The sequence below is a fragment of the Streptopelia decaocto genome (assembly GCF_964273445.1).
Source record: "Streptopelia decaocto genome assembly, chromosome: 1".
NCBI classification, from domain to species: Eukaryota; Metazoa; Chordata; class Aves; order Columbiformes; family Columbidae; genus Streptopelia; species Streptopelia decaocto.
In genome coordinates, this window is record NC_138663.1 from 87,581,972 (window position 1) to 87,603,847 (window position 21,876).

The 21,876-nt window shown below is 45.2% G+C and overlaps 1 protein-coding gene across 1 annotated transcript; it reads right to left on the minus strand.

Moving 5' to 3' along the window:
- Positions 1 to 1,283: 1,283 nt before the first annotated feature.
- On the minus strand, positions 1,284 to 3,799 carry NDUFB4 (NADH:ubiquinone oxidoreductase subunit B4). Its single transcript, XM_082061309.1, has 3 exons — positions 3,564 to 3,799; positions 3,161 to 3,307; positions 1,284 to 1,443 (listed from the first exon to the last, which is right to left on the minus strand). The coding sequence occupies exons 1-3, from the start codon at positions 3,762 to 3,764 to the stop codon at positions 1,384 to 1,386; spliced, it is 408 nt and encodes a 135-aa protein (XP_081917435.1). The 5' UTR covers positions 3,765 to 3,799; the 3' UTR covers positions 1,284 to 1,383.
- Positions 3,800 to 21,876: the final 18,077 nt, after the last annotated feature.

A 21,876-nucleotide genomic window follows, 5' to 3' on the forward strand; every position in this document is an offset into this window, starting at 1 on the left:
AAACCAACACCAAAAAAACCTCACACCACACCAACAATAAGGAAATGCATTTTTACCATGACAGTGACTGAACACTGACACATTACCCAGAGAGGTTCTGGAGTCTCTCCATCTTTGGAGATACGCAGCAGCTGTCTGGATATGGTCCTAGGCAGCTAGCTCTAGGTTGCACTACTTGAGCTGGGGACTGGACCAGATGACCTCCAGAGGTCACTTCCCACCTCAGCCACTCCATGATTACATGAAAAACCTCATTGACTCACTCAATGATGAAGGAGGACTGCAAATGGCCCATGTTCGGACCCTAATCATGCAGGGAGGTGACTTAACAGAGCTGCTCTTGCCAACTCCACACAGGCTGCTTTTCTGGAAAGCAGAGGGGAGTTTTCAACTTCAGCATCAGACTAAGTTTTTGGCCCGGACATCAATATTTGGGAAGAAACCATTCCTGTACGATGTCTGAAGAATGAGGGTTTTTGGATCATAATGGCACCTACAAGCCATGTGAAAATTAGTCTGAATTAACAGTCTTTTCCCTGCATTCAAGTTTGAGTACTTCGACAGTAACAATTCCATATTCCCTATACCAGTTGACCTGAATAGAAAAGACGTGTGCTCCTGTAGGAATAAGCAGAGAAGACATGTTTGCAGGCAAAAGATCAACTTACGTTTGGTTTTATTTTTATCATGGCCTATTTGAAGTGGTGAAACAGAATTCTCCTATACTGCAAGGGAATGGATATAAAAAAATAAAAATCCTTTTTATTTCTTGTCTCTCACTCAGAGGAACCTCAGAATTAGTGGAAATGCTAGCCACATACACCATGACAATGTTCAGCTCACTGTTTCCAAGCCTGGTTATTTTATCCAGAAGTTTATTGAAATAAACAAATACATGGTTTAGGTTTTTATTAGGGAAAAAAATAAACTCAAGTTATTGAGAGCAGGTAGGCAGGCTCCTAAAGTTATTAGAAAAGTATCACAGAACTTGCCTATTATCCAATTAGGGCAAACTACAGAGTCAAACTGCCACCAGGAAGAAATACCTAGTAGGCAAACAGTAGTTCTTTGGGCTTGCTTAGTATTTTAGCCTGCTACTCATTTTAAACTTCAGCCTGTGCTGCTCTGACAGCAGAAACTTCCACAGTTCCAAAGGAGCCTCTACACGCAGACCAAAAGAGTATGCTGGTTGAGTTCAGGACACCCTCTCCTTATTTATCTGCATTAGATACTAGGATCCTGCATTTCTGCACTCCCCATAATTGTTAAAGATGCAAGACAAACAACGAGCAATTAAGTTTTATTCTTACGAAGGAGAAACGTCAGCACATAATACATCTTATTTTATTTCTATCCTGTGAACAGCACTGCAATTCCAGGAACTTAAAATACACTGAGTGGTCGCTCGTATTTACCCTCTCGGATAAGCTTCTCTTTATGATCCTGTGGAAGAAAGAGAACATTCATCATTATCCTATTAGAGAAGGAATTTCAATAAGCCTAGGACAGGAGAAAAGCAGGTTGAGTATTTCAGCATGTACTAAAGAAGTTAGCACCACATATGATCTTATGGGTCTCTTCCAACTGAAATGATTCTGTAGGCAAACTCTGGTAGCAGTTTTTGTGGTTAAAAAGCAAAAAAGAACAAGGCATTTTAGCTTCACCTACCAGAGCAGCAAGACATGCTCAGACTGACCTCTCTGCACATCTATCCACTCTCACAAGCCAGCAGAGACCAATTACCATGATGTATTTTTTACCAAACTAGTTGTGTCACAGCTAATTTATACTTGTAGTTTTTATCTCCTGCTTCTGGCTGAATAATCCAGTTTAGAGATCTAATTATGGAGAAACTTCTTAATAACTTGGCTAAACGTGCCTGTGTTCACTTTCAGACTATTTGTATCTCACTCTGGAGCCAGGTACCTTTCTGACAAGTCTTGTTACAGTACATGGACACTGCAGATATTGCCCAGATTCCTTCTGCTGGATAAAACCAGAAGACTACGTCAAAACTTGGCAATTTATCTCGTTTTTCCAGACATATAACAAAGACCTTTCAGAGAAAAAGAGTGTAACAGCTGTTGGACTTGATATACTAGCAGAAAACTAAGAAAAATCTCTAAACATCAGTAAAAGAACTAGAATAAAGGAAAAGAAACTGTCCTGGAGACTACATTAAAGAACTCACCTTAAATATTCCCAGGCAAGTATGTCCAGATTTCACTCTCACAGGTGTATTTTCAAATACTCACATGCTAGGCCACCCTTAGCAGGTAAGCCCCAGTGTGGCTTCACATACAAAACCAAACCAACATGACAATAGTGCAGAAATGCTGAAGTCTCAAAAAAACATTCACATCAATGTGCTTGGCATGTATCCTAAACCCTGTATTTTCGATTCATCCTAGTAAACAGCATCCCCTACAAATATTCTATTAATTGTAACTGATGTTTGTGCTCCCTGGCTTGTGACTTGATCTAAAAAAGCTAGTTTTGTGCAAAAGAGGGAAATAAAAGTGTTTTACAATAGCCACAAATTCACTAGCAAAAACAGCCACTATGTGCGAGTCACCTAACATTTTTTATGTATGTATATAGCTGAGTATTTTCAGAATTATCTACCATTGCTCAGATTCTAACACCCACATTTCAGGAGTTGGAACAGAAGCAAGATAAACCTTGCAAAATCTTAAAAATCCAGCTGAGATCAGGCACTCTAATCCACACAAGTGCTCCTTCCTGTTTGCTTCATTAGATTAATGGTCAAGCAATTCACAGAGACCTCACTACATCTGTCATCCATAAACTCCCTACTTATTTATTTTAGAAAAGCACGGTTACTGCGTGTCAACAGCTGAAAATCAAGAGTTTCTTATTACTAATTTACACTGTCAGTGCTAAGGAGAGCATTGTTATGACAAAACATCCTGAGCAGGGTAACTGTGATTTGCCATACTCAAGGGTACCACACAGGGCTCTTAGCACAACAGGACATTGCAAACAGTTATGAGGCTTTGAGAGAGCAGGCTCAACATCAGCCTCATTACTTAAACAGTATTAATCATTCTCAGGTGTAAGAGAAACCCATCAATTAAGCCTCCGGGCAGATCTACATTTTACAATTCGGTGTTCACTGATGTGTTGCCCACAGACTTACCCTGTCCACTTTAAAAACACCGGCCCAGAAGAGGAGAGGACCCAAGGCAAAAAGAGCCCCTAGAAAGGACGTCTTGGGCGTCGGGCGGAAAGTAGGGTATACATTCTGCGTCCTCGCGTAGGCCCAGCGGATCAAGGCGGGATCTTCCTGGGCGGGAAAGAAAGCCACGGTAAGGCCCCGGGCACCCTGCGACACCCCCCAACCCCGGGGCCGGGAAAGGCCGCGGCTGCCGCCCGGCACAGGCCGGGACGGGCCACAAGGTCACGGGGAGGGGAGGGCAGCGCAGCGCCCCGCCAGCACGGACCCAGGCCCGGGCCCCGCTCCGGGACGCCAGGCGGTGCGGACCAGGCCCCGCGACCCTCCCCGTTCCCCTTTGCCAGCCCGCGCCCCCCGCCCCACTCACGATGATGGTGGGCGGGTGGGGGTTGTTGAGCTGCAGCTGGTACTGCCGCTTCAGGCGGGCGCGGATGGCCAGGCGCTCGGCCTCCGCGCGGCGCTTCTCCGGCGACGCGTCATAGGTGTCCGGGTCGAGCTCGGCCGGCAGCGAGACGAAGCGGTTGGGCCGGTACGCCTCGGCGGCGCTGGGAGGGGGCCCCGGCGCCATCTTGTGCGCTCAGCTGAGCCGCAGGCGCCAGGAGGCGGGGCCGGCCTCGCGCCGTCGGGGGAGCCCCGCCCCCGCGGGGTACGCGTCGCAGCTGCGCCCCCTGCCGGCCCGCGCGGGCTCCACCGGATCACAGAGCGCTAGGGATTGGAAGGGACCTCAAAGATCACCCAGTCCAATCCCCCCGCCGGAGCAGGAACACCTAGATGAGGTTACACAGGAATGTGTCCAGGCGGATTTTGAATGTCTCCAAAGAAGGAGACTCCACAACCCCCCTGGGCAGCCTGTTCCAGTGCTCTGTCACCCTCACTGAGAAGAAGATTCTTCTCAAATTTAAATGGAACCTCCTTGTGTTCCAGTTTATACCCGTTGCCCCTTGTCCTATCATTGGTTGTCACCGAGAAGAGCCTGGCTCCATCCTCATGACACTCACCCTTTACATATTTATAAACATTAATGAGGTCACCCCTCAGTCTCCTCTTCTCCAAACTAAAGGGACCCAGCTCCCTCAGCCTTTCCTCATAAGGGAGATGCTCCACTCCCTTCATCTTTGTTGCCCTACGCTGGACTCTCTCCAGCAGTTCCCTGTCCTTCTGGAACTGAGGGGCCCAGAACTGGACACAATATTCCAGGTGTGGTCTCACCAGGGCGGAGTAGAGAGGGAGAAGAACCTCTCTCGACCTACTAACCAACCCCCTTCTAATACACCCCAGGATGCCATTGGCCTTCCTGGCCACAAGGGCACAGTGCTGGCTCACAGTACCAGAGGCGGGTGCGGCGGAGCTGGCGGGAGCGGCGTCCGTCCTTGCCTCGCCCCCGGGGCTGGCTCAGAGGGTGGTCAGGTTGGCCGAGGGGGTGGTCATGTCAAGGGAAGGTTGGTCCCTTGTTGACAGCAGTCCCTGCAGGTTAAATAGGGCATGGAGTCACGGAATCGTTTTGGTTGGAAGAGATCTTCAGGGTCATAGAGTCCAAACATAACCTAACTCAGGCACTAAACCATATCCCTAAGAACATCATGTACACATCTTTTAATCACCTCCAGGGATGGTGACTCCATCACTTCCCTGGGCAGACTGTTCCAACACCTGACAAGCCTTTCTGTGAAGAAATTTTTCCTTATATCTCAGCTAAACCTCCCCTGGTGCAACTTGAGGCCATTTCCTCTCGTTCTATCCCATCCTAATGGTCTGTGCCTTTCCCCACGCTGAAAGAAAAGGACCGCTGGGATGGAGCTGGGCTGCCAGGGGTGTTGTGCTGCCTAATTTGTTGAGTGCCCAAAGGGGATAATGAGGCAGCCCTGTGCTCTCTTTCCAGACCTAGGCTATGCACATTTAACCAAAATATCTGATGCTAAATAAGTGATGTATTGCAGGCAGGCTGGAAGTTGCAAAGTCCTGGTGTCTTTGACTTTCTGCTTCCACTCGTCTCTTTGATTTTTTCAACCACGGCTTGGCTGCTTAGATAAGCCACCAGATAACCTTCAGGATTGTCATGTAGTGAGTCACTGCCCTGATAAAATTTATCAAATCACCCTCTGCTGATTAATATGAGGCAAATAAAGCAAATGCTGGCCTGAAGGTTTTGACTTCAGGAAGTTTCTGTCTTGTCTTTATGAAGAGCTTTGTTCTCCAGAGGTGTAAAAAATACATGCAAGTTGTCTTTCTGGCAACAAACTTGCCAGTAAACAAGTTTTCCGCATTTTTTTCTTCTTTGGGTATACGAAGCAATGACAGCAGTTATGCTGATTGGAACCAAGTAAGTTAACGGCTGTGTATATATAGTTATGGCCTCATTTACACTGGGGTAACCTACAGACTCAGGTAATGGTGGGTGAGGGAATTACAGTTTGCTCCTAAGCACACACAAAATAATACTGCTGACTTTATTTAAGATGCTGTGCTTTGGCACTGCAATAATAGAGCAGAGGCTCTGCCTCACATCTTATGATTTCACTCTTCTTTTACCTAAGCACTTGGAAAACTATCTCCTTTTGGCCTGAGCGGGTAATTAGGAGTTGGGGGTTCACTATTTGATAACAGCAGGACAAAATTCCAGTTGGATATCCCTGCAGTTTCTATACCTTGAGCACACCAGCACAGCAGGAGGTACTTTTCCGCCTCTCAAGTACAAGCCAGAAGCCCTCTCAGAAACTCTCTGCCAGTGTTTATCCAGGTTTTCCACCCTCATTTTCTGTACAAACGTACAGCTGCAAGTCCAGGTGAAAACTTCAGCTGCCTCATTTGCATTCAGCTCCCAAGGAAATATGTCTTACATGCCCTGTTCCTTTCCTTTCCAGGGCTTTTATCTTGGGACGGTGTTTCTCCTGTTGCATGGAACAATTTACTCCCTTTACTTCCCCATTTCATGACTGTGACATGTAGTGAGAGCTCTGTGCCTCTCCCAGCTCCAGGATTGTCTCCCTCCATAACCAGTGTGTGGAGAGCTGTGTTAGCAGCACGGTACCTACACCAGCAGCACGGTGCCTACACCAGCAGCACTGCCATGTGGCACCCCGGTGGTACTTTTACCTCTGAGGCTCCCCAAGCACTTAGCATCCTGTGTTTTCCTGCCCATGCACGGCCTGCTTCTTTGAAAGCTGTTCCTCCCTACTCTCTGTTTTATTTCTTATTAAGTGACATATGCAGCCTCAAAACAGAGGGTGCATATTGGATTAGCATACTGGGACGGGATAGCTGCTCGGTGGGAAATAGTGTGTGTTTTTCCCCTCTTTGCTGCATCACAGAATGGAACTGAAAGCTCCCGATCCTGTGGATCTCCCAAAGGACTTTGAAACAATCAGATGCTTCTCCTCAATCTGCTGTCTCCTAAGGTCTGTCTGTAATGGCGTGGGACAATTCCTGTGGGCAGGAAGAAGCAAAGATGTTCTTGTGGTGAAGTCACTTGGCAAAGGCAGTGGGTTCAGGTCCCAGTCTTGTTGCAGACCCTTTGTGATCTTATCTGTGCAGGTCAGAGCTGTGCCTTCTCCCTCTTCCTGGAGCTCACAGCTGTGAGTCTGCATGCTTGGCATGCAAACAGTGCTGAAAGTAATTCTACTGGGAGAAAAACAGAAGGTGCAAAGCTACATTTCCATTAACAACGTAATGTACTGTATTAGAAAATTGAGCAACCAGCCGCTGTGCTGAAAACACCTTTGCATTTCATCTCTAATCACTAACTCATTCTCCATCCCAAAGGACTGAGCTCCCCACAGGGATTCTTTTCTGAGAAATGTCACTGGTTTCATAGGGTAAGAACATAACTAAATCCCTTCCAGAGATGTGTATTCTCTGACACTCAAGCTTGTGCATTGCAATTTGTTGTTTTCACTCCTCCAGAGGTGATTTTGTGCATGTGCTTCATTTCATAACAGCCATGTCCCTAACTTTAAAACACCATCCTTCAGCAAAAGCCCAAGACACCAAGAGTACGTGTCTAAACCTTGTATAAAACAGTGCAGGACAAAGACAGAAATACTGCAGTCAAAGCACTGGACGGAAATCAGTGATTGTTTGTTTTGTTTTGTTTGCTTTGGGGTTTTGTTTGTTTTTTTCTGTCTTTGTTTGTTTGTTTTGTTTTGTTGGTTTGGTTTGGTTTGTTTGGATTTTTTTTTTTCTTTCCTGCTGACAGAAACTGCTGCTCACAGTGGGAAATGCTGCAGTGACAAACTGGACTCCTGTGCAGACCTCCCGCATCATCCGCTCCTTCTGAGCCACCTCTGTCAGACTCCAAACACAGCCTGGCTGCTCACTGCAAACCATTTTTGAAACAAAATATTTTGTGAGAATGAACAAGACCCTTCTTGTCCCTATTTTTTCCAGCCAAATCATAAAGCTCGTTTGAATCTTCTCCTGACTGCTAGTGTTGACCTAAGGCAAGCAGCTGGAATTAAAAACAGGCACTTGTGAGAGTGGGGCCACTCTCAGTCGGGCAACACGGACTTGGACTACAATATGCTGGGCATAAAACCACATCTTTGTGAGCTCAAATGCAAGACAGAAAAGGTAAGATCCCAAGTGGTTTTCTACTTTTTGATCAAGGCTGATGATTATTGAATGTTTGAGGTTGGCAGTATTGAATCAAATTGACAATTCTCATATGAAAATACCTTTCAAGCTTACATTACCTGTTTTCTTTGTGATCACCAGGAACCAGAATGGAATCAGTCAAGAAAATTAACACTTCCCCAGAACCCAGTGGTGGGTTGACATCTACCGGCTGCCAGATGCCCACCCAGCCACTCTCTCACTCTCCCTTCACAACAGGACTGGGGGAGAAAATGAGATCAAAAAGCTTGTGGGTTGAGATAAAAACAATTATTAAGAAAAGCAAAAGCTGCTCACAGAAGCAAACCAAAAAGAGGAATTTATTCACTATGTCACATTGGCAGGCAGATGTCCAGCCACATCCTGGGAAGCAGGGCCTCCGTACACACAGCAGTTGCTCAGGAAGACGAACAACATAACAACAAATGTACCCCTAGCACCCACCCTTCCCTCAGCTTTTATTGCTGAGCATGACAGCATAAGGTATGAGATATCCCTTTGGTCAGTTTGGGTCAGCAGTCCCAGCTATGTCCCCTCCCAAACGCTTGCCCATATCCAGCCTACAGACCTTTGAGGTTGGGGGGTTGGAGAGAAAGGCTTGATGCTGTGTAAGCGCTGCTCAGCAATAGCCAGAACACTGGTATGTTACCAGTGCTATTTTAGCCATAGGTGCAAGGCATGGGACCACACAGACTGCTGTGAAGAAAGTTAACTCCATCCTAGGCAGATCCAGTACAAGGTCATCTTGAAAAGTCCTACATACAACTTGATTTCAGAGAGCATTCTCCTCCAAACCAGAAGTCTGAAATCAGCCACCTTTCTACGTCAGATTCTTTGGTTGAAACTGCAAATAATTTCCAGCTTGAGTTTAAAGTAACCCAAGATACTGACCTTCGGTTTAGACCTGTATGATTTTGTTGGTGGCTTTTCAGTCATGCTCCAAAATATACACAGACTAAATTTGTACGACTGTAGACACAAAGTCACATCTTTTCAGAGCGGCCAGGCTGAGTGACTCTGTGCTTTAAGTGAATGAAAGGAAAATGAACCTAAATCACAGACCTTGATTACCTATTTCCAAGGTGATTGCGCATGACACTTTCAGAAGACATAGGTTAAATGGTTAAATGTTCTGTCATCTCAAAAAATAGTTGCGTCTGTCAAACTTGCGCTGAGCGCTTGTGGTTGTCCTGTTTGCATTGGTTGCTGGGTTGGGTCAACATGTTGCTGGGCTCTGTTAGGAATTCTCGCTGACCTTTTGCAAGGAAAGTGATCTGGAAAACAGGGCAGGAGTTGACAAGAACACTCATATCACAAGAAAGTTCCCAAACAGGCATCCCGTACTTGTAATTCTCTCCTGTTATGGGCAAGAAGGGTCTTTTGGCTCCTGATTCTGTTCCATACAGATGAATGAACACTGATGTGTGTGCTGCTGACCTTCTTCTGAGGGAAATAGGTGTCAGGCATCCATCTGCATGGATAAATCCATGGTAAAAAGCATAGCGGATACAGAAGGGGAGCAATGTAAAACATCGTAGGACACAGCAGAGTTTTTCTAGGCTCAGGACAATTGTGTCTAGTTGCAGGATATAGCTATGCTAATAAATTCTCCAGATAAATGTAATTCATTCTGCGTTAAGAACTGAAGTCCCCAGTACCTTTATCTTGCAGTTGTTTGAAGAAAAACTGGCATGCAAAGGAAGGAGTTAACATAGTTAGGGGAATTATGAATAGTTCAATCGTTATTACAGCCAACAGGCCACCCATAAATGTGTATCAAATGTTGAGCTCAGCAGGAGTGAGTTACAAAACTAGGACACTTAATGAGTCATAAAGTGCCGGGAATAATGAGAAACGACATTAAACAAGCCATTTCTGCCTCTCCTGGGCTTGTCCAGAGATGGTGACAAGAAGCCCTCTGCTGTTTCAGCTTTTCCTGCTGAAATAAAATTTTTGAGTCATGCTGAATTATGGTTGTGGCCAAGCTGCCTGAGCTGGGGAGCTGGTGCCAGCTGGGAGGCTCTGGTGGGAGAGAGAAGCTGGCAGTGAGTATATCTTCTCCACTCCTTTGCAGGGTATTGATTGTAGCATTTCGTAACATAATTTTCTTAGCTCTCCCTCTGTTCCCAGCTCCTTGCAGGAGAGGCTATTAATAGTCATGTAACATTGAGTGGGAGAGCATGAAAAGGTCTGAGAATAAAGGGCTTAGAATAAACTACCATGGCAATTAAAAAGCTGAATGTCCAAGGATAAGTCCTGTTACTGCTTAAGGGTTGGAAGTGCTTGGCCAGCCAAGGAGTAACATTGTTCTTGGGCTTCCCCTCATGATGGCTGTCATCAGCCAGCTGTCATTGCCTCGACCAGCCTCCTCTGAACCCTCCATCAACCACTGGCCCAGGAGCATCATTGAATCTCAGTCCCTTGGCCTTAACTCTTGCCTGAGCTGTCTCAAGTGTGTGTTGCATTTAGTCTTGGACCACTATAACTCCAGATCCCAGCTTGACCTCAGACCTTCCTTGTCACTTTGGCCTTACCTGGACGTCCCTGGACTGTGGCTGGTCATGGTTATTGCTATTGGACCTGCCCTGATCACCAACAAGGCTCCCAGCTTGCCTTCCCTTGTGGAGCAGCCCCATCTTGCCATCCCTGGACTGCACCGTCACTCACAGAGCAGTGCTCAACCTCAGGACTCTAGGGAGTGCATGTGGCACTCAGGGTGGGCTCATATTGACACCAGTAAAAACTCAAAAAGTGGTTGTGGTAAGAGTCAATGGGAAGACACTCAACTGTTGCAGAAAATGTCTCACACAGGGTAACGGGAGCAAGAGGCAGTTGCCTCCCTGAAGCAGCTTGCAGCGAGACCCACACAGCAATACAAGGTGGGGTTACCCTGCCTGTACCCGAGCAAAGCTAAACTCACTCCTGATGGTACAACAACACAGGAAGAAAGGAAGAATTAACCAGGCAAGGAACTTGCACAGACATGGGTGGGTCCTTCTCTATAGCCTTCACCATGACGCTGGTCTGTAAAACTAAAAGGCTGGTTGCAGAAACTGAGTTTGATCAGCCCTCATGTGCTGAGGAGAACCAGCAAGAAGTTTGATGGCTGCTTGCACTTCCTTTGGCTTCAAGTCACAGGAAGACTCTACAGTAAGTGGAAGCAAAGTAGGAAGAACATGAACGCCCCTCCTTCAAATGTCTTGTGTACAGGCTGCTTGACACAGAGAAGACAAGAGGAAACAGGGATCAGAGTACCACAGGGTTGGCAGTTGCCATCTGCTAAGCATTTTGCAAGTGGTTGCCACCATGACTGCAGCTTTTTGTGAAGATGCTTGGAAGAAAGTGAGTGAGATGTGGCCAGGGGAGAGCTGGGAGAAGACTGAGCAGCAAATGAAGGAGGCAGAGGAAATCAGAGTGTGTTCAGAGAGCAAAGAGCCCCTCAGCAGCAGTGGGAATGTGGGAGGAAAGGGCTGGGAAGAGGAAAAACATCTGCAGATGAGAAGCAGGGCAGCAGATGCACAGTGGGGAATGGAGTGAAGGGCAGTAGGAGAATGGAGAAAGCTCTGTGTCTGAAGGGCCCTGCAAGGGTCACACCAGAGGCAGAAATCTTTCCTTTTGGAGCTGCAGACCACAATTACACTAGCTAGATTTGGGGGATGTGCCACTGTAAACAGAAGTAATTTATCCAAAGAGCAAACCTCTGTGCCAAGAGGTTATCTAAAGAAGTATGGAGACATTAATCTAGGAGGCAATTTTTAACCTTGGCAGCTGCCTTACCCAGTCTCCCCAACAAGACAGAAGAAACCTGATGAGTTCTGCAATGCTAAGGGATATTTCTTGTGTAGTTAATGTTCCTGATTTATATAATGATAACAAGAGCCCAAGGAAAGCACTGCTTTGCTATTTTATCTCTATAGGTCAGAAGTTTAAGGTTTTACTATTGCTATCATTCTTTTTTTTTTTGACATTGTAATACCCAGGCTGGACACTGTATATCTTTCCCACTAGCTGGCATTCTGCAGTAACAGCCTCATTTGTATTCTGTCTTTTACTTGCACAAAAAACCCCACTCTGCATTGCCATAACTAAGTACTTCCCACTGCGATACAGAGATTGCCAGAAAGTCAAACTAAATTCAACATGTCTCTGGTAACATATTTTATTCATACTGATGGTCTGCTTCACAGTGTGTTCTTAAAGACTTGCTTTAAAATTTAAGCTCCAGACTTCTAACAAAAAGTATAAAGCAAAACAAAGTGAGCATCTTTTTCTATGTAACTGTACAATGGAGCTACCTCTACTTCAAGGCTGATCTATCACAGATTTCAGGTTGTTTATTTTTTCCCACACAGGGCTTGAGCGTCTTCTTGTACAAGGGAGAAATTTGTGTCTTCTTAAGGAGTTATTATCTATAAAGTCCTGCTCTTTTTTCCAGTTAAAAATGAATTTTGGGCTGTGGAGAAGTTTTGGACTGGATGATCCTGAAGACTCAGGCTTCCTCCAAGATCCTGTTCATGAGTGGACTCCAGCAGGACACACAAAGTCCCTGACACCAAACCAACCCTTTGGGCACTGTTATTCTTTCTTGAGGAGCAGGAGTGACCATATCTGTTGGGGACTGAAGTCTCAGTGGCCCCTCTTGGTTGGATCTTCATGCAGTAGCCTTTTCCTCACATGATGGGTTTTTTTGTGAAAGGAAATCTGGATAAAGCCATGAAGTAACTTCAAGTGAGGTGTTGCAGGGAATCTGATGGCCAGAGCCATTTTTCACAGGGCTCCCCTTTGCTGTCAGCAAGCCCAGGGTTTCACCCATGGGTCTGGGCAGAGCTTACAGGGGCACCCTCCAGGTACAATAAAGGCTGTATAACATTTGGTAATCTGGCACACATTGACTACTGCTGAGGCTGGGAAGTATTTGGGCTAAACTAGACTCTTTCCACAGCCCATGGGGAAACACAGGATCTCCAGGGGATTGCTCACAGCTTCTCAGACATGTCTCAGGGTTGGAGGACTCACCACCTGGAGCTTACTCCATCATGTCAGAGAGGTGCAAGCTGAGTTCACAGCGGGCAGTGCTACTTTTCCGATAGGCTGAATGAGGCAGATCTCTCCTTTCTTATGTGGACAGATTAAAACACCTGGGGAGAAATGGGAAAAAAAAGAAACGTTGGCTGCTGGCAGTGATCTGTATCAGGAGAAACAGGGCAGGTCTTCTGTTACCCTGTGTGAGACATTTTCTGCAACAGCTGAGTGTCTTCCCATTGACTCTTACCGCAACCACTTTTTGAGTTTTTACTGGTGTCAATATGAGCCCACCCTTGGTGCCACATACACTCCCTAGAGTCTGGAGGTTGAGCACTGCTCTGTGAGTGACGGTGCAGTCCAGGGATGGCAAGATGGGGCTGCTCCACAAGGGAAGGCAAGCTGGGAGCCTTGTTGGTGATCAGGGCACGTCCAACAGCAATAACCATGAAACGCCACTGTCCAGGGAGCTCAACACATGACACACATTTATGGGCAGCCTGTTGGCTGTAATAACGATTGAACTATTCATAATTCCCCTATGTTAACTCCTTCCTTTGCATGCCAGTTTTTCTTCAAACAACTGCAAGATAAAGATACAGAGGACTTTAGTTCGTAATGCAGAATGAACTACATTTATCCAGAGAATTTATTAGCATAGCTATATCCTGCAACTAGACACAATTGTCCTGAGCCTAGAAAAACTCTGCTGTGTCCTACGATGTTTTACACTGTTCCTCTTCTATACCCGCTATGCTTTTTACCATTGATTTATCCATGCAGATGGATGCCTGACACCTATTTCCCTCAGAAGAAGGTCAGCAGCACACACATCAGTGTTCATTCATCTGTATGGAACAGAATCAGGAGCCAAAAGACCCTTCTTGCCCATAACAGGAGAGAATTACAAGTATGGGATGCCTGTTTGGGAACTTTCTTGTGATATGAGTGTTCTTGTCAACTCCTGCCCTGTTTTCCAGATCACTTTCCTTGCAAAAGGTCAGCGAGAATTCCTAACAGAGCCCAGCAACATGTTGACCCAACCCAGCAACCAATGCAAACAGGACAACCGCAGGCGCTCAGCACAAGTTTGACAGACACAGCTATTTTTTGAGATGACAGAACATTTAACCGTTTAAACTATGTCTTCTGAAAGCGTCACGCGCGATCACCTTGGAAACAGGTAATCAAGGTCTGTGATTTAGGTTCATTTTCCTTTCATTCACTTAAAGCACAGAGTCACTCAGCCTGGCTGCTCTGAAAAGATGTGACTTTGTGTCTACAGTCGTACAAATTTAGTCTGTGTATATTTTGGAGCATGACTGAAAAGCCACCAACAAAATCATACAGGTCTAAACCAAAGGTCAGTATCTTGGGTTACTTTAAACTCAAGCTGGAAATTATTTGCAGTTTCAACCAAAGAATCTGACATAGAAAGGTGGCTGATTTCAGACTTCTGGTTTGGAGGAGAATGCTCTCTGAAATCAAGTTGTATGTAGGACTTTCCAAGATGACCTTGTACTGGATCTGCCTAGGATGGAGTTAACTTTCTTCACAGCAGTCTGTGTGCTTTGCACCTATGGCTAAAATAGCGCTGGTAACATACCAGTGTTCTGGCTATTGCTGAGCAGTGCTTACACAGCCACAAGCCTTTCTCTCCTACTGCCTTTCACTCCATTCTCCACTGTGCATCTGCTGCCCTGCTTCTCATCTGCAGATGTTTTTCCCCTTCCCAACCATTTCCTCCCACACTCCCACTGCTGCTGAGGGGCTCTTTGCTCTCTGAACACACTCTGATTTCCTCTGCCTCCTTCACTTGCTGCTCAGTCTTCTCCCAGCTCTCCCCTGGCCACATCTCACTCACTTTCTTCCAAGCATCTTCACAAAAAGCTGCAGTCATGGTGGCAACCACTTGCAAAATGCTTAGCAGATGGCAACTGCCAACCCTATGGTACTCTGATCCCTGTTTCCTCTTGTCTTCTCTGTGTCAAGCAACCTGTACACAAGACATTTGAAGGAGGGGCATTCATGTTCTTCCTACTTTGCTTCCATTTACTGTAGAGTCGTCCTGTGACCTGAAGCCAAAGGAAGCGGAAGAAGCTGCTTCAGGGAGGCAGCTCCCTCTTGCTCATGACATGATCCACCAGTCACTGCAGTGAGTGGAGATGCCCACAATGCGTAGCCACAAACTGAATGAGTCCAAGGGAAATGGCAAAGCCTAGTGCTGTAAGGTCTGTATCAGTCTTTCACAGCTGGCTGGGATGCCTCTTCTGCTGGAGATACTGATAGGTCATTGTGTTTCTCTGTAATTTCCTGGGGACTGAACACATCCCATCAGCTGAAGGAACGGGGCAATGACTCACTCCTCAACCTGCCTAACTCTTTCCAGGATAATCCTTCTGACCAAGGATTGAGAATGTCTGGGATATACCCACAGGAGAAGCTAATATGCTAAAATGCATGTGTCTCAAATCCAAATGAAAATCTGAACATGATAAATCACTCATGCTGCACAACAGTCATCAAAGTCAAAGTGCTTTTTCTTTACAGTCGTGTAACTCCTCCCCAGCACAGAGCAAGACCCTATTTCCCATCCCTTTGCTTTGTCCAGTGGGACTATGTCACATCCTTGATCCTTCCTTGTTTTGCTTCACTTTAGAAAGAGCATGGGTAAACCAGGAATACCAAGTGCCTAATCTTAAAAATCTCCTGCATATGTCTTAAGATCAGTGAAATTATAAAGCTGAAACATTTAGATTTCTTGTTCTTAGACAATGTTTTTGTAGATGTATCATAGGGGTGAGATCTGCTCCTGACAGCAATGCTGCCCTTTTGCCAAGCAGTGATGGAAAGGTCTCTCTGGCCTTCAGAGGAGTCTCAGAGCAGAAATACCTCTGGCTGTACCCTTCCACCTCTGACAGCAGTCAAGGAAATTACTTTAGTTGACAGCTTATGGATATTTGTCATATTTTCTCACAGCACAACCTCTTTCAAATATCTTGTCTGAGTGGACCTATGTTGCATCTGGCACCAGCTTTATCAAACATTGGGTGAACCTGTCCATCAACTACATCTAGATTTATGAAAAGATTTGTGACAAATTCTTCTGATTTGTTGATCATGTAGTATACTGTTTACACTTTTGAGATGCACAGGCATGCACCTGCAAGGTGTGATATGGTGGTGAGAGGTCTCTTCCCTGGGAGGGAGAAGCTGTCACAGTCCATTATCTTGATCTTGTTCAGAAACAAAGGTGCAAAAGTATTTCTTGATCCTGGAGTCTAGACAGCCACAGCTTTAGTCACTACTAGTTTAAGCAGTTTCCTACAGAGGGCACCGGCCTCTGCCCATGGCCCTGAGGAGACCTTGAGGTACTCCATACAGCCCAGCTTCCTGCAGAGCAATGTCCCTCTCTGTCTAGGCTGGTGGCGTTATTAGCATTGGCTTGTCCTTGCCTGATACCTTCATCTTGGAGGAAAGGAGAAGCCAGGGATTGGGTGAGATGCCACTTGGTCAGAACATTAGTTGGTCAGAACATAGATATTTTGAGGCGGCTCCTCTGGAAAAAATTACTTTCTTGTTTGAGAGTTGCTTGTTGTTTGTGCCCTGTGGCAGTGAAAGCTCAAGATGTGACAAGGAAAAGGTGGTCATAAGCCCAGGGACAGGAGAAGTGAATCACCAGCTCCACAGCTGGAACTGACATTGTGACACTGCTTGACACCCTCCTGCTTTTATTCCTGTCTTAGGAATTTAGGTCTTTGGATCCATTCCAGGACTTCTGAAGAAACCATCAATCTTTCCTTAGCAGTGAGAGGTAATGCTGGAAGCATAGTGGGTTAATGATGACAGTGATAAAAATACTGATAAAAATAGTCTGACAATATCTCCAACCACTTTCACAGATTTTCTTTTTTAATGCAACATTTCTGTTTTGTTTGGCAGTAACAGAAGCACCCTCTCTTCCTTCTATTAAAAAAGTATTTTCATTTGTTTATTTTTCACCTCCTTTTCTCCTCCTTATACTGGTTGTTAAGGTTGTTAAGTAAACAAGAGGGGAAAGTGAGAGGGATAAAGGGGAAGAAAAAATTCAGGTTTTGGTATTTTGAATCTGTTCTTTCAACCAAACCCAGAAAAATGAGAAAAAAAATATGAGAAAATTCCTTTCAGCAAAAGCTGTTGGTTCTTCATGCTCCCTCAAATGAATTCCCACTGCACTGTGTGTCCCTGCATGTAGCAAAAGGCAAACTAGCGTGAGGCATCTAGAAAAGGTTGGCTCCTGACAATATCCCTGGTTTAGTTTTAGAAGTCCAGAAAAGCAATGGTAAGCAGCAAATCCTTTTTTTTTTTTTCTGAACAGTTATCCATAACTGGTGCTAGACTTTGCGAAGTAACTTTAGGTTGCTCCTTTCTGCACTAGTGATCAAAGTCTCCTGAGATTCTACATACCCTGGTCTGGTAGGTGTGCTGCAGTCTGGACAGGTTTGCTGGAGCGTGCTTGAGTCCTGCTCAGAGGATTATTAATGATGTGAAACCTCAGCTGCCTTTTCTGAGATGAAATCAGTGAAGCTCTGCAGAAAGCAGGAGGTGAATAGCAGTGACACAGCAAAACTGTTTCATAGAAAAGATCTTTTCTACAAGGGTTCACACTGCCCTGCAGACAAAAAGAGGGTCAAAACAAGCTCTGTACTCCTACCAAACATCTTGCAGCAAAACTATTGTTCTTTATGAAGCTCTAGAATACTTTTCCTCTCAACTTTTACACACAGCTGAATGGGGAAGGGGGTTTGAGCAATGCAGTCCCGAACTTGTAAAATAGTGGAAGGGTTCAAAAAGAAAGGGATCTCTGATCTAATTTGAAATTAATATATGTTTTCAAGATGTGTCTCTGCTGTAGCAGTAAAAGTAATAAGGATCAGTAGTAATTCTGACCAGCATGCTGGGTTTCAGCCCAAAGAAATATTCATAGAAGGAAAAAATAAAGGTTTATAACAGAAGAACTGACCAGACTGAAGCTGTGGTCAGTAATGCTTCTTCTACACCTTCATTCTTAACCCTGAGCTGCTTTCTGTGGGTTGAAATAGCTGCTGCCAAAATACTAATTACTTTAAAGAAGCTGCAGAGCCAATGCTTCCAGAGGAATTTCCTATTGTTTCAGTGTACTGTGCTTAAGTAAGCATCTGCTTCAGAAAATAACACTGGGGTTGCAATAGAGCTCTTCCAGATGCTGTTTAATTTTCCAAATGAAAACAAAGTAGGGGAAAATTGAAAATATAAGAGCCTTACTTAGACAGAGTCCTCTCTTCACTGTAGGCAACACTGAATACATAAGATCTCAAGCGAGCTGAGACAGAGCTCTGGGGATCCATCCTGAGGGGTCCCTGACAGAGGGCTCGGGTGGGTGTTGGTGACAAAGGGAGGCTGGTGTCTCCTCGGGAGTGCAGTGAGGCTGAGGACTCTTCACCAGAAAGGACGAGCTGGTGCCTTGGCCATTCAAAAAGGCACAAAGGAAGAAGGACAAAAGCAATCTCTCTCTGCTTTGTCCAGTAGCCAAGGCCTGATGTGAAGATGCAATGTGTGGGAGGGATGGAAAGGGAAGAAAATACACTGCCAGGCCCCAGTCTTGGTTGATTATTTGATGTCAAAACACGTTGCCATCTGATGATGGGGTCAAAACTCATTCTTAGGGCTGCTTTGAGAGGCTCATGCACAACATGCTGTGCTACAAAAGGGTGAGTAGGAGCTTTGTACCATTTCTCCGAGGCAGGAGAGCTCTTGATAGGGCAGGGCTGTGCAATCCTTCTGCCTGCTGGGGAATGCCAAGGGGCTTTGTACCTCGTGAGTGATTTACCATCAACCTGCACAGTGTTGTGCAGTTCAGCCCATGGCCCCCATCACCATTATCAGCGGGACAGTCAGGTTTGGAGATGTCTGCTGTTCTTACCCATTAAATCAGTGTGACTGATGAGCATTTAAACTGATGTCTGTCCATCTCCTTTGTGGGAAGCTCTTATTTATCCTTCACTCCCACCAGCTGCAACCTAGTGGATCGAGTCTAACAGCAAGCGATAGGAGGCCTGATTTTGCTTTTGGCTCTCTTAATGACCTTGGGAAATCTCTCTCCCTGTCTACTTTAGTTTCTCTGCCAATACAGTGGTAATAATATTTTTTTATCCATTTTTGTTGACAGGTTTGGGAATTATAAGCAGACCACATCCCACATGCTGGAACTTCATCGTAGAGATTGTTTGTTCGGTTTCCTAAGGAACCCAGGAGTACATCTGGAATGTCATGGTTGCTACACAATCATCCTGAGGCTTGACCCTACTGTCACACAGGAGGCATAGCCCAATGTCTAAGAGCTGAAGCAAAAATTTATCCATGGGAAGCTCAAGAAAAAAAATCTCTTCTGGTCACTGCAAAAGAGCAAATCCTCCCAGGCTAAAAGGGTAGAAAGAGAATTCAACTTCTGTGTTATCTAAGTGCTTAGTGCACAAGGTCAGGAGACAGTCCAGCTTTTTCTGAGTTATGCCCAGGGACATTTCAGATTACTCACATCACCTAGTATTTGGAAATACGTATAGAGCCATTTATAGCACCAGACATTTTCATCCAAGATTAATGCAGTGGGACTGCGGTGCTGCCAGAACAAAGTCCCTCAGTACCATTTGTATGTTGCCTTTCGCAGAAAAGACTAAGAGCCATTTGGCAACTGGAGGATATAAGTTTAAAAGGGGACAGAGCGAATTGTTTTAGTTGCCTCATGTTGGGCAGGAGATAACAAAAGAAATCAAGGGTCACATCACAGGGGTTTTTACCGTGATGATGATGATGATGGGTCCTCATTGCTATTGCTTCTGGTGGTGGGACTACAGTTCCTACACTGGAGATCGAACACAGAGTAGTAGTAGTAGCTATAGCACATCGTGGACATCTGCCCACTGTGTCCTTGGGCACTGCCTTGGGCTTTTGCAGCCCACAGTTTCAGTACCCAAATTTTGTCCATCCTTTGGGATGAACCCCAGCATCTCCGGGGAAGGCACCCCTCAGTCATGTGCTCTTCCTTGCTGGTGATAGTTGCCTTTCCCTTTCTGATCTTCCAAGGCTGGCTGGCTGGCAGCTCACAGCCTCAGAGACATCAGGTACAGGTAGAGTGACAGCTTGCCAGGGTGGGAGGATGAAAACATATGTTTAAGACACCCATTAAAGACCTGCTGACGCCTGATGATGAACATTCATGAAATGCTGATTTGTATACATTTCTGCTTGTGTAAAGTGGATCTTTTCATGGATCTTTTCAATCTCCTGGTACTTTTAGTAGCTTGATCCTTTGCGTGGGAATATAGTCTTGGTTGCTTGGGAAATCTGTATGTCCTAAGTCACTTGCAGATTCCTAACCTTTTCCCGCACAACAGACTCTGATACCTGGCTTGGACATAGCAATATCTTAGTGTCTTTCATTTTTGCTTTTACTACAGAATTATTACATTGCTATTCATATCCATTGCATCTGAAAAAAAATGAAAATAATGTTTACTATTGTTCTTCCTTATTATTAAATGACTGCTCTGGTAAGATCATGTTTGCCTATTTTGCACAGTCTTTTGTTCATACAGATGGAAAATTACAGTTACTTGTAACTCCATACAAACTTATATCTGAACAATTGTATTCCTCACAATCAAAATTAATAATAATTAAGGATAACTGGAATCTTAGTTCATAAAACTAAAACAAAACATTTCACTAGTGCAGTTTTTGTTTCTTCTGGCTTCTAATGTTTAAAAACAAAGTCTCATTATTCTAATCAGCAAGCCAGAAAACAGACGATGCCACTATTAGAGACCAGTCATATGTGTCTCATCAAGAATGGTGTACAGTTTGTCAGCACTTCACAACCTGAAATGCATTTGCATAAGTTCTTGAATGAACACTCATCAGTGAGAAATACATCTGGGAAATTAGTCCTGAGTCCTTATGCTTCATCAAAAAGCTCACACTGGTTTGGAAATGCATTTGCCCAGACAAAAGGTTTAGCTTGCCAGCTTTGCTGCAAGCTAAAATTTTTTGCTTCCCAATGGCTGTTGGAAAGGCTCACTGTAAATTGAGTAGGACCAACCCTCAGGCTAGTGCAAATTACCATGCACACAGTGCTGCTTCTTTGTTTTACTGTCAGTGTTCCTGAACTCACCTTATTCTGACTTCCCAAAGGCATCACTAACATCCTATATTTTAGCCTATATTTTATTTATGGTAAAAAAATGAATAAGATAAAAGTCATTCAAATCCTTGGTTGCTCTGTTGGATTTCTATTGTCACCTCAAAGCAGAGGATGTACTGGTTGTCATACAGTGCTGGCAGTGGCAGCTGAAGAAGAAATAACATAAAATGTGCAGTTTACCAAACAGACTTTGCAGAAAAATGCCACTGTCCTGTTACTCTCTGCCTTGCATGCTGCAGTTCTGAAATGGCTGTGAAGGAGGAGTGAGCATCTGGTTCAGTACCCAGCTCACTTCCCACAGGTCAAGAGCTGCAGCAAGCCTCACTTCTTCATGTTCCAGTCTCTGCCTGACCGCAGGGTGTTTGTCCTGGGGGATGAGGCAGACTTTAAGCAGAAAATAAGCTGCAAAGTGCCTGGTGCTGTCTCTAGGTATAATCCCATTTCCAAGAGCTCTGCAGGACAGAGGAGGATCCACTACCTGGGACTCTATACTTTTATACAAAGCTGGTGAGGGGTCTGGAGCACAAGTCTGATGAGGAGCAGCTGAGGGAACTGGGGCTGTTTAGCCTGGAGAAAAGGAGGCTGAGGGGAGACCTTATCTCTCTCTACAGCTGCCTGAAAGGAGGTTGTGGCATGGAGGGTGTTGGTCTCTTCTCCCAAGTAGCAAGAGATAGGGCGAGAGGAAATGGCCTCAAGTTGCACCAGGGGAGGTTTAGATTGGATATTAGGAAAAACTTCTTCACAGGGAGGGTTGTCAGGCATTGGAACAGGCTGCCCAGGGAAGTGCTGGAGTCATCATCCCTGGAGGTGTTTAAAAGGTATGTAGATGACG

Coding starts and splice junctions, on each gene's coding strand:
- NDUFB4 (XM_082061309.1), bottom strand. CDS start 3,764: ATGGCGCCGGGGCCCCCTCCCAGCGCCGCCGAGGCGTACCGGCCCAAC. Junction 3,308..3,563: donor CCCACCCGCCCACCATCATC/GTGAGTGGGGCG, acceptor TTTCCCGCCCAG/GAAGATCCCGCCTTGATCCG. Junction 1,444..3,160: donor GTGTTTTTAAAGTGGACAGG/GTAAGTCTGTGG, acceptor TTTCTTCCACAG/GATCATAAAGAGAAGCTTAT.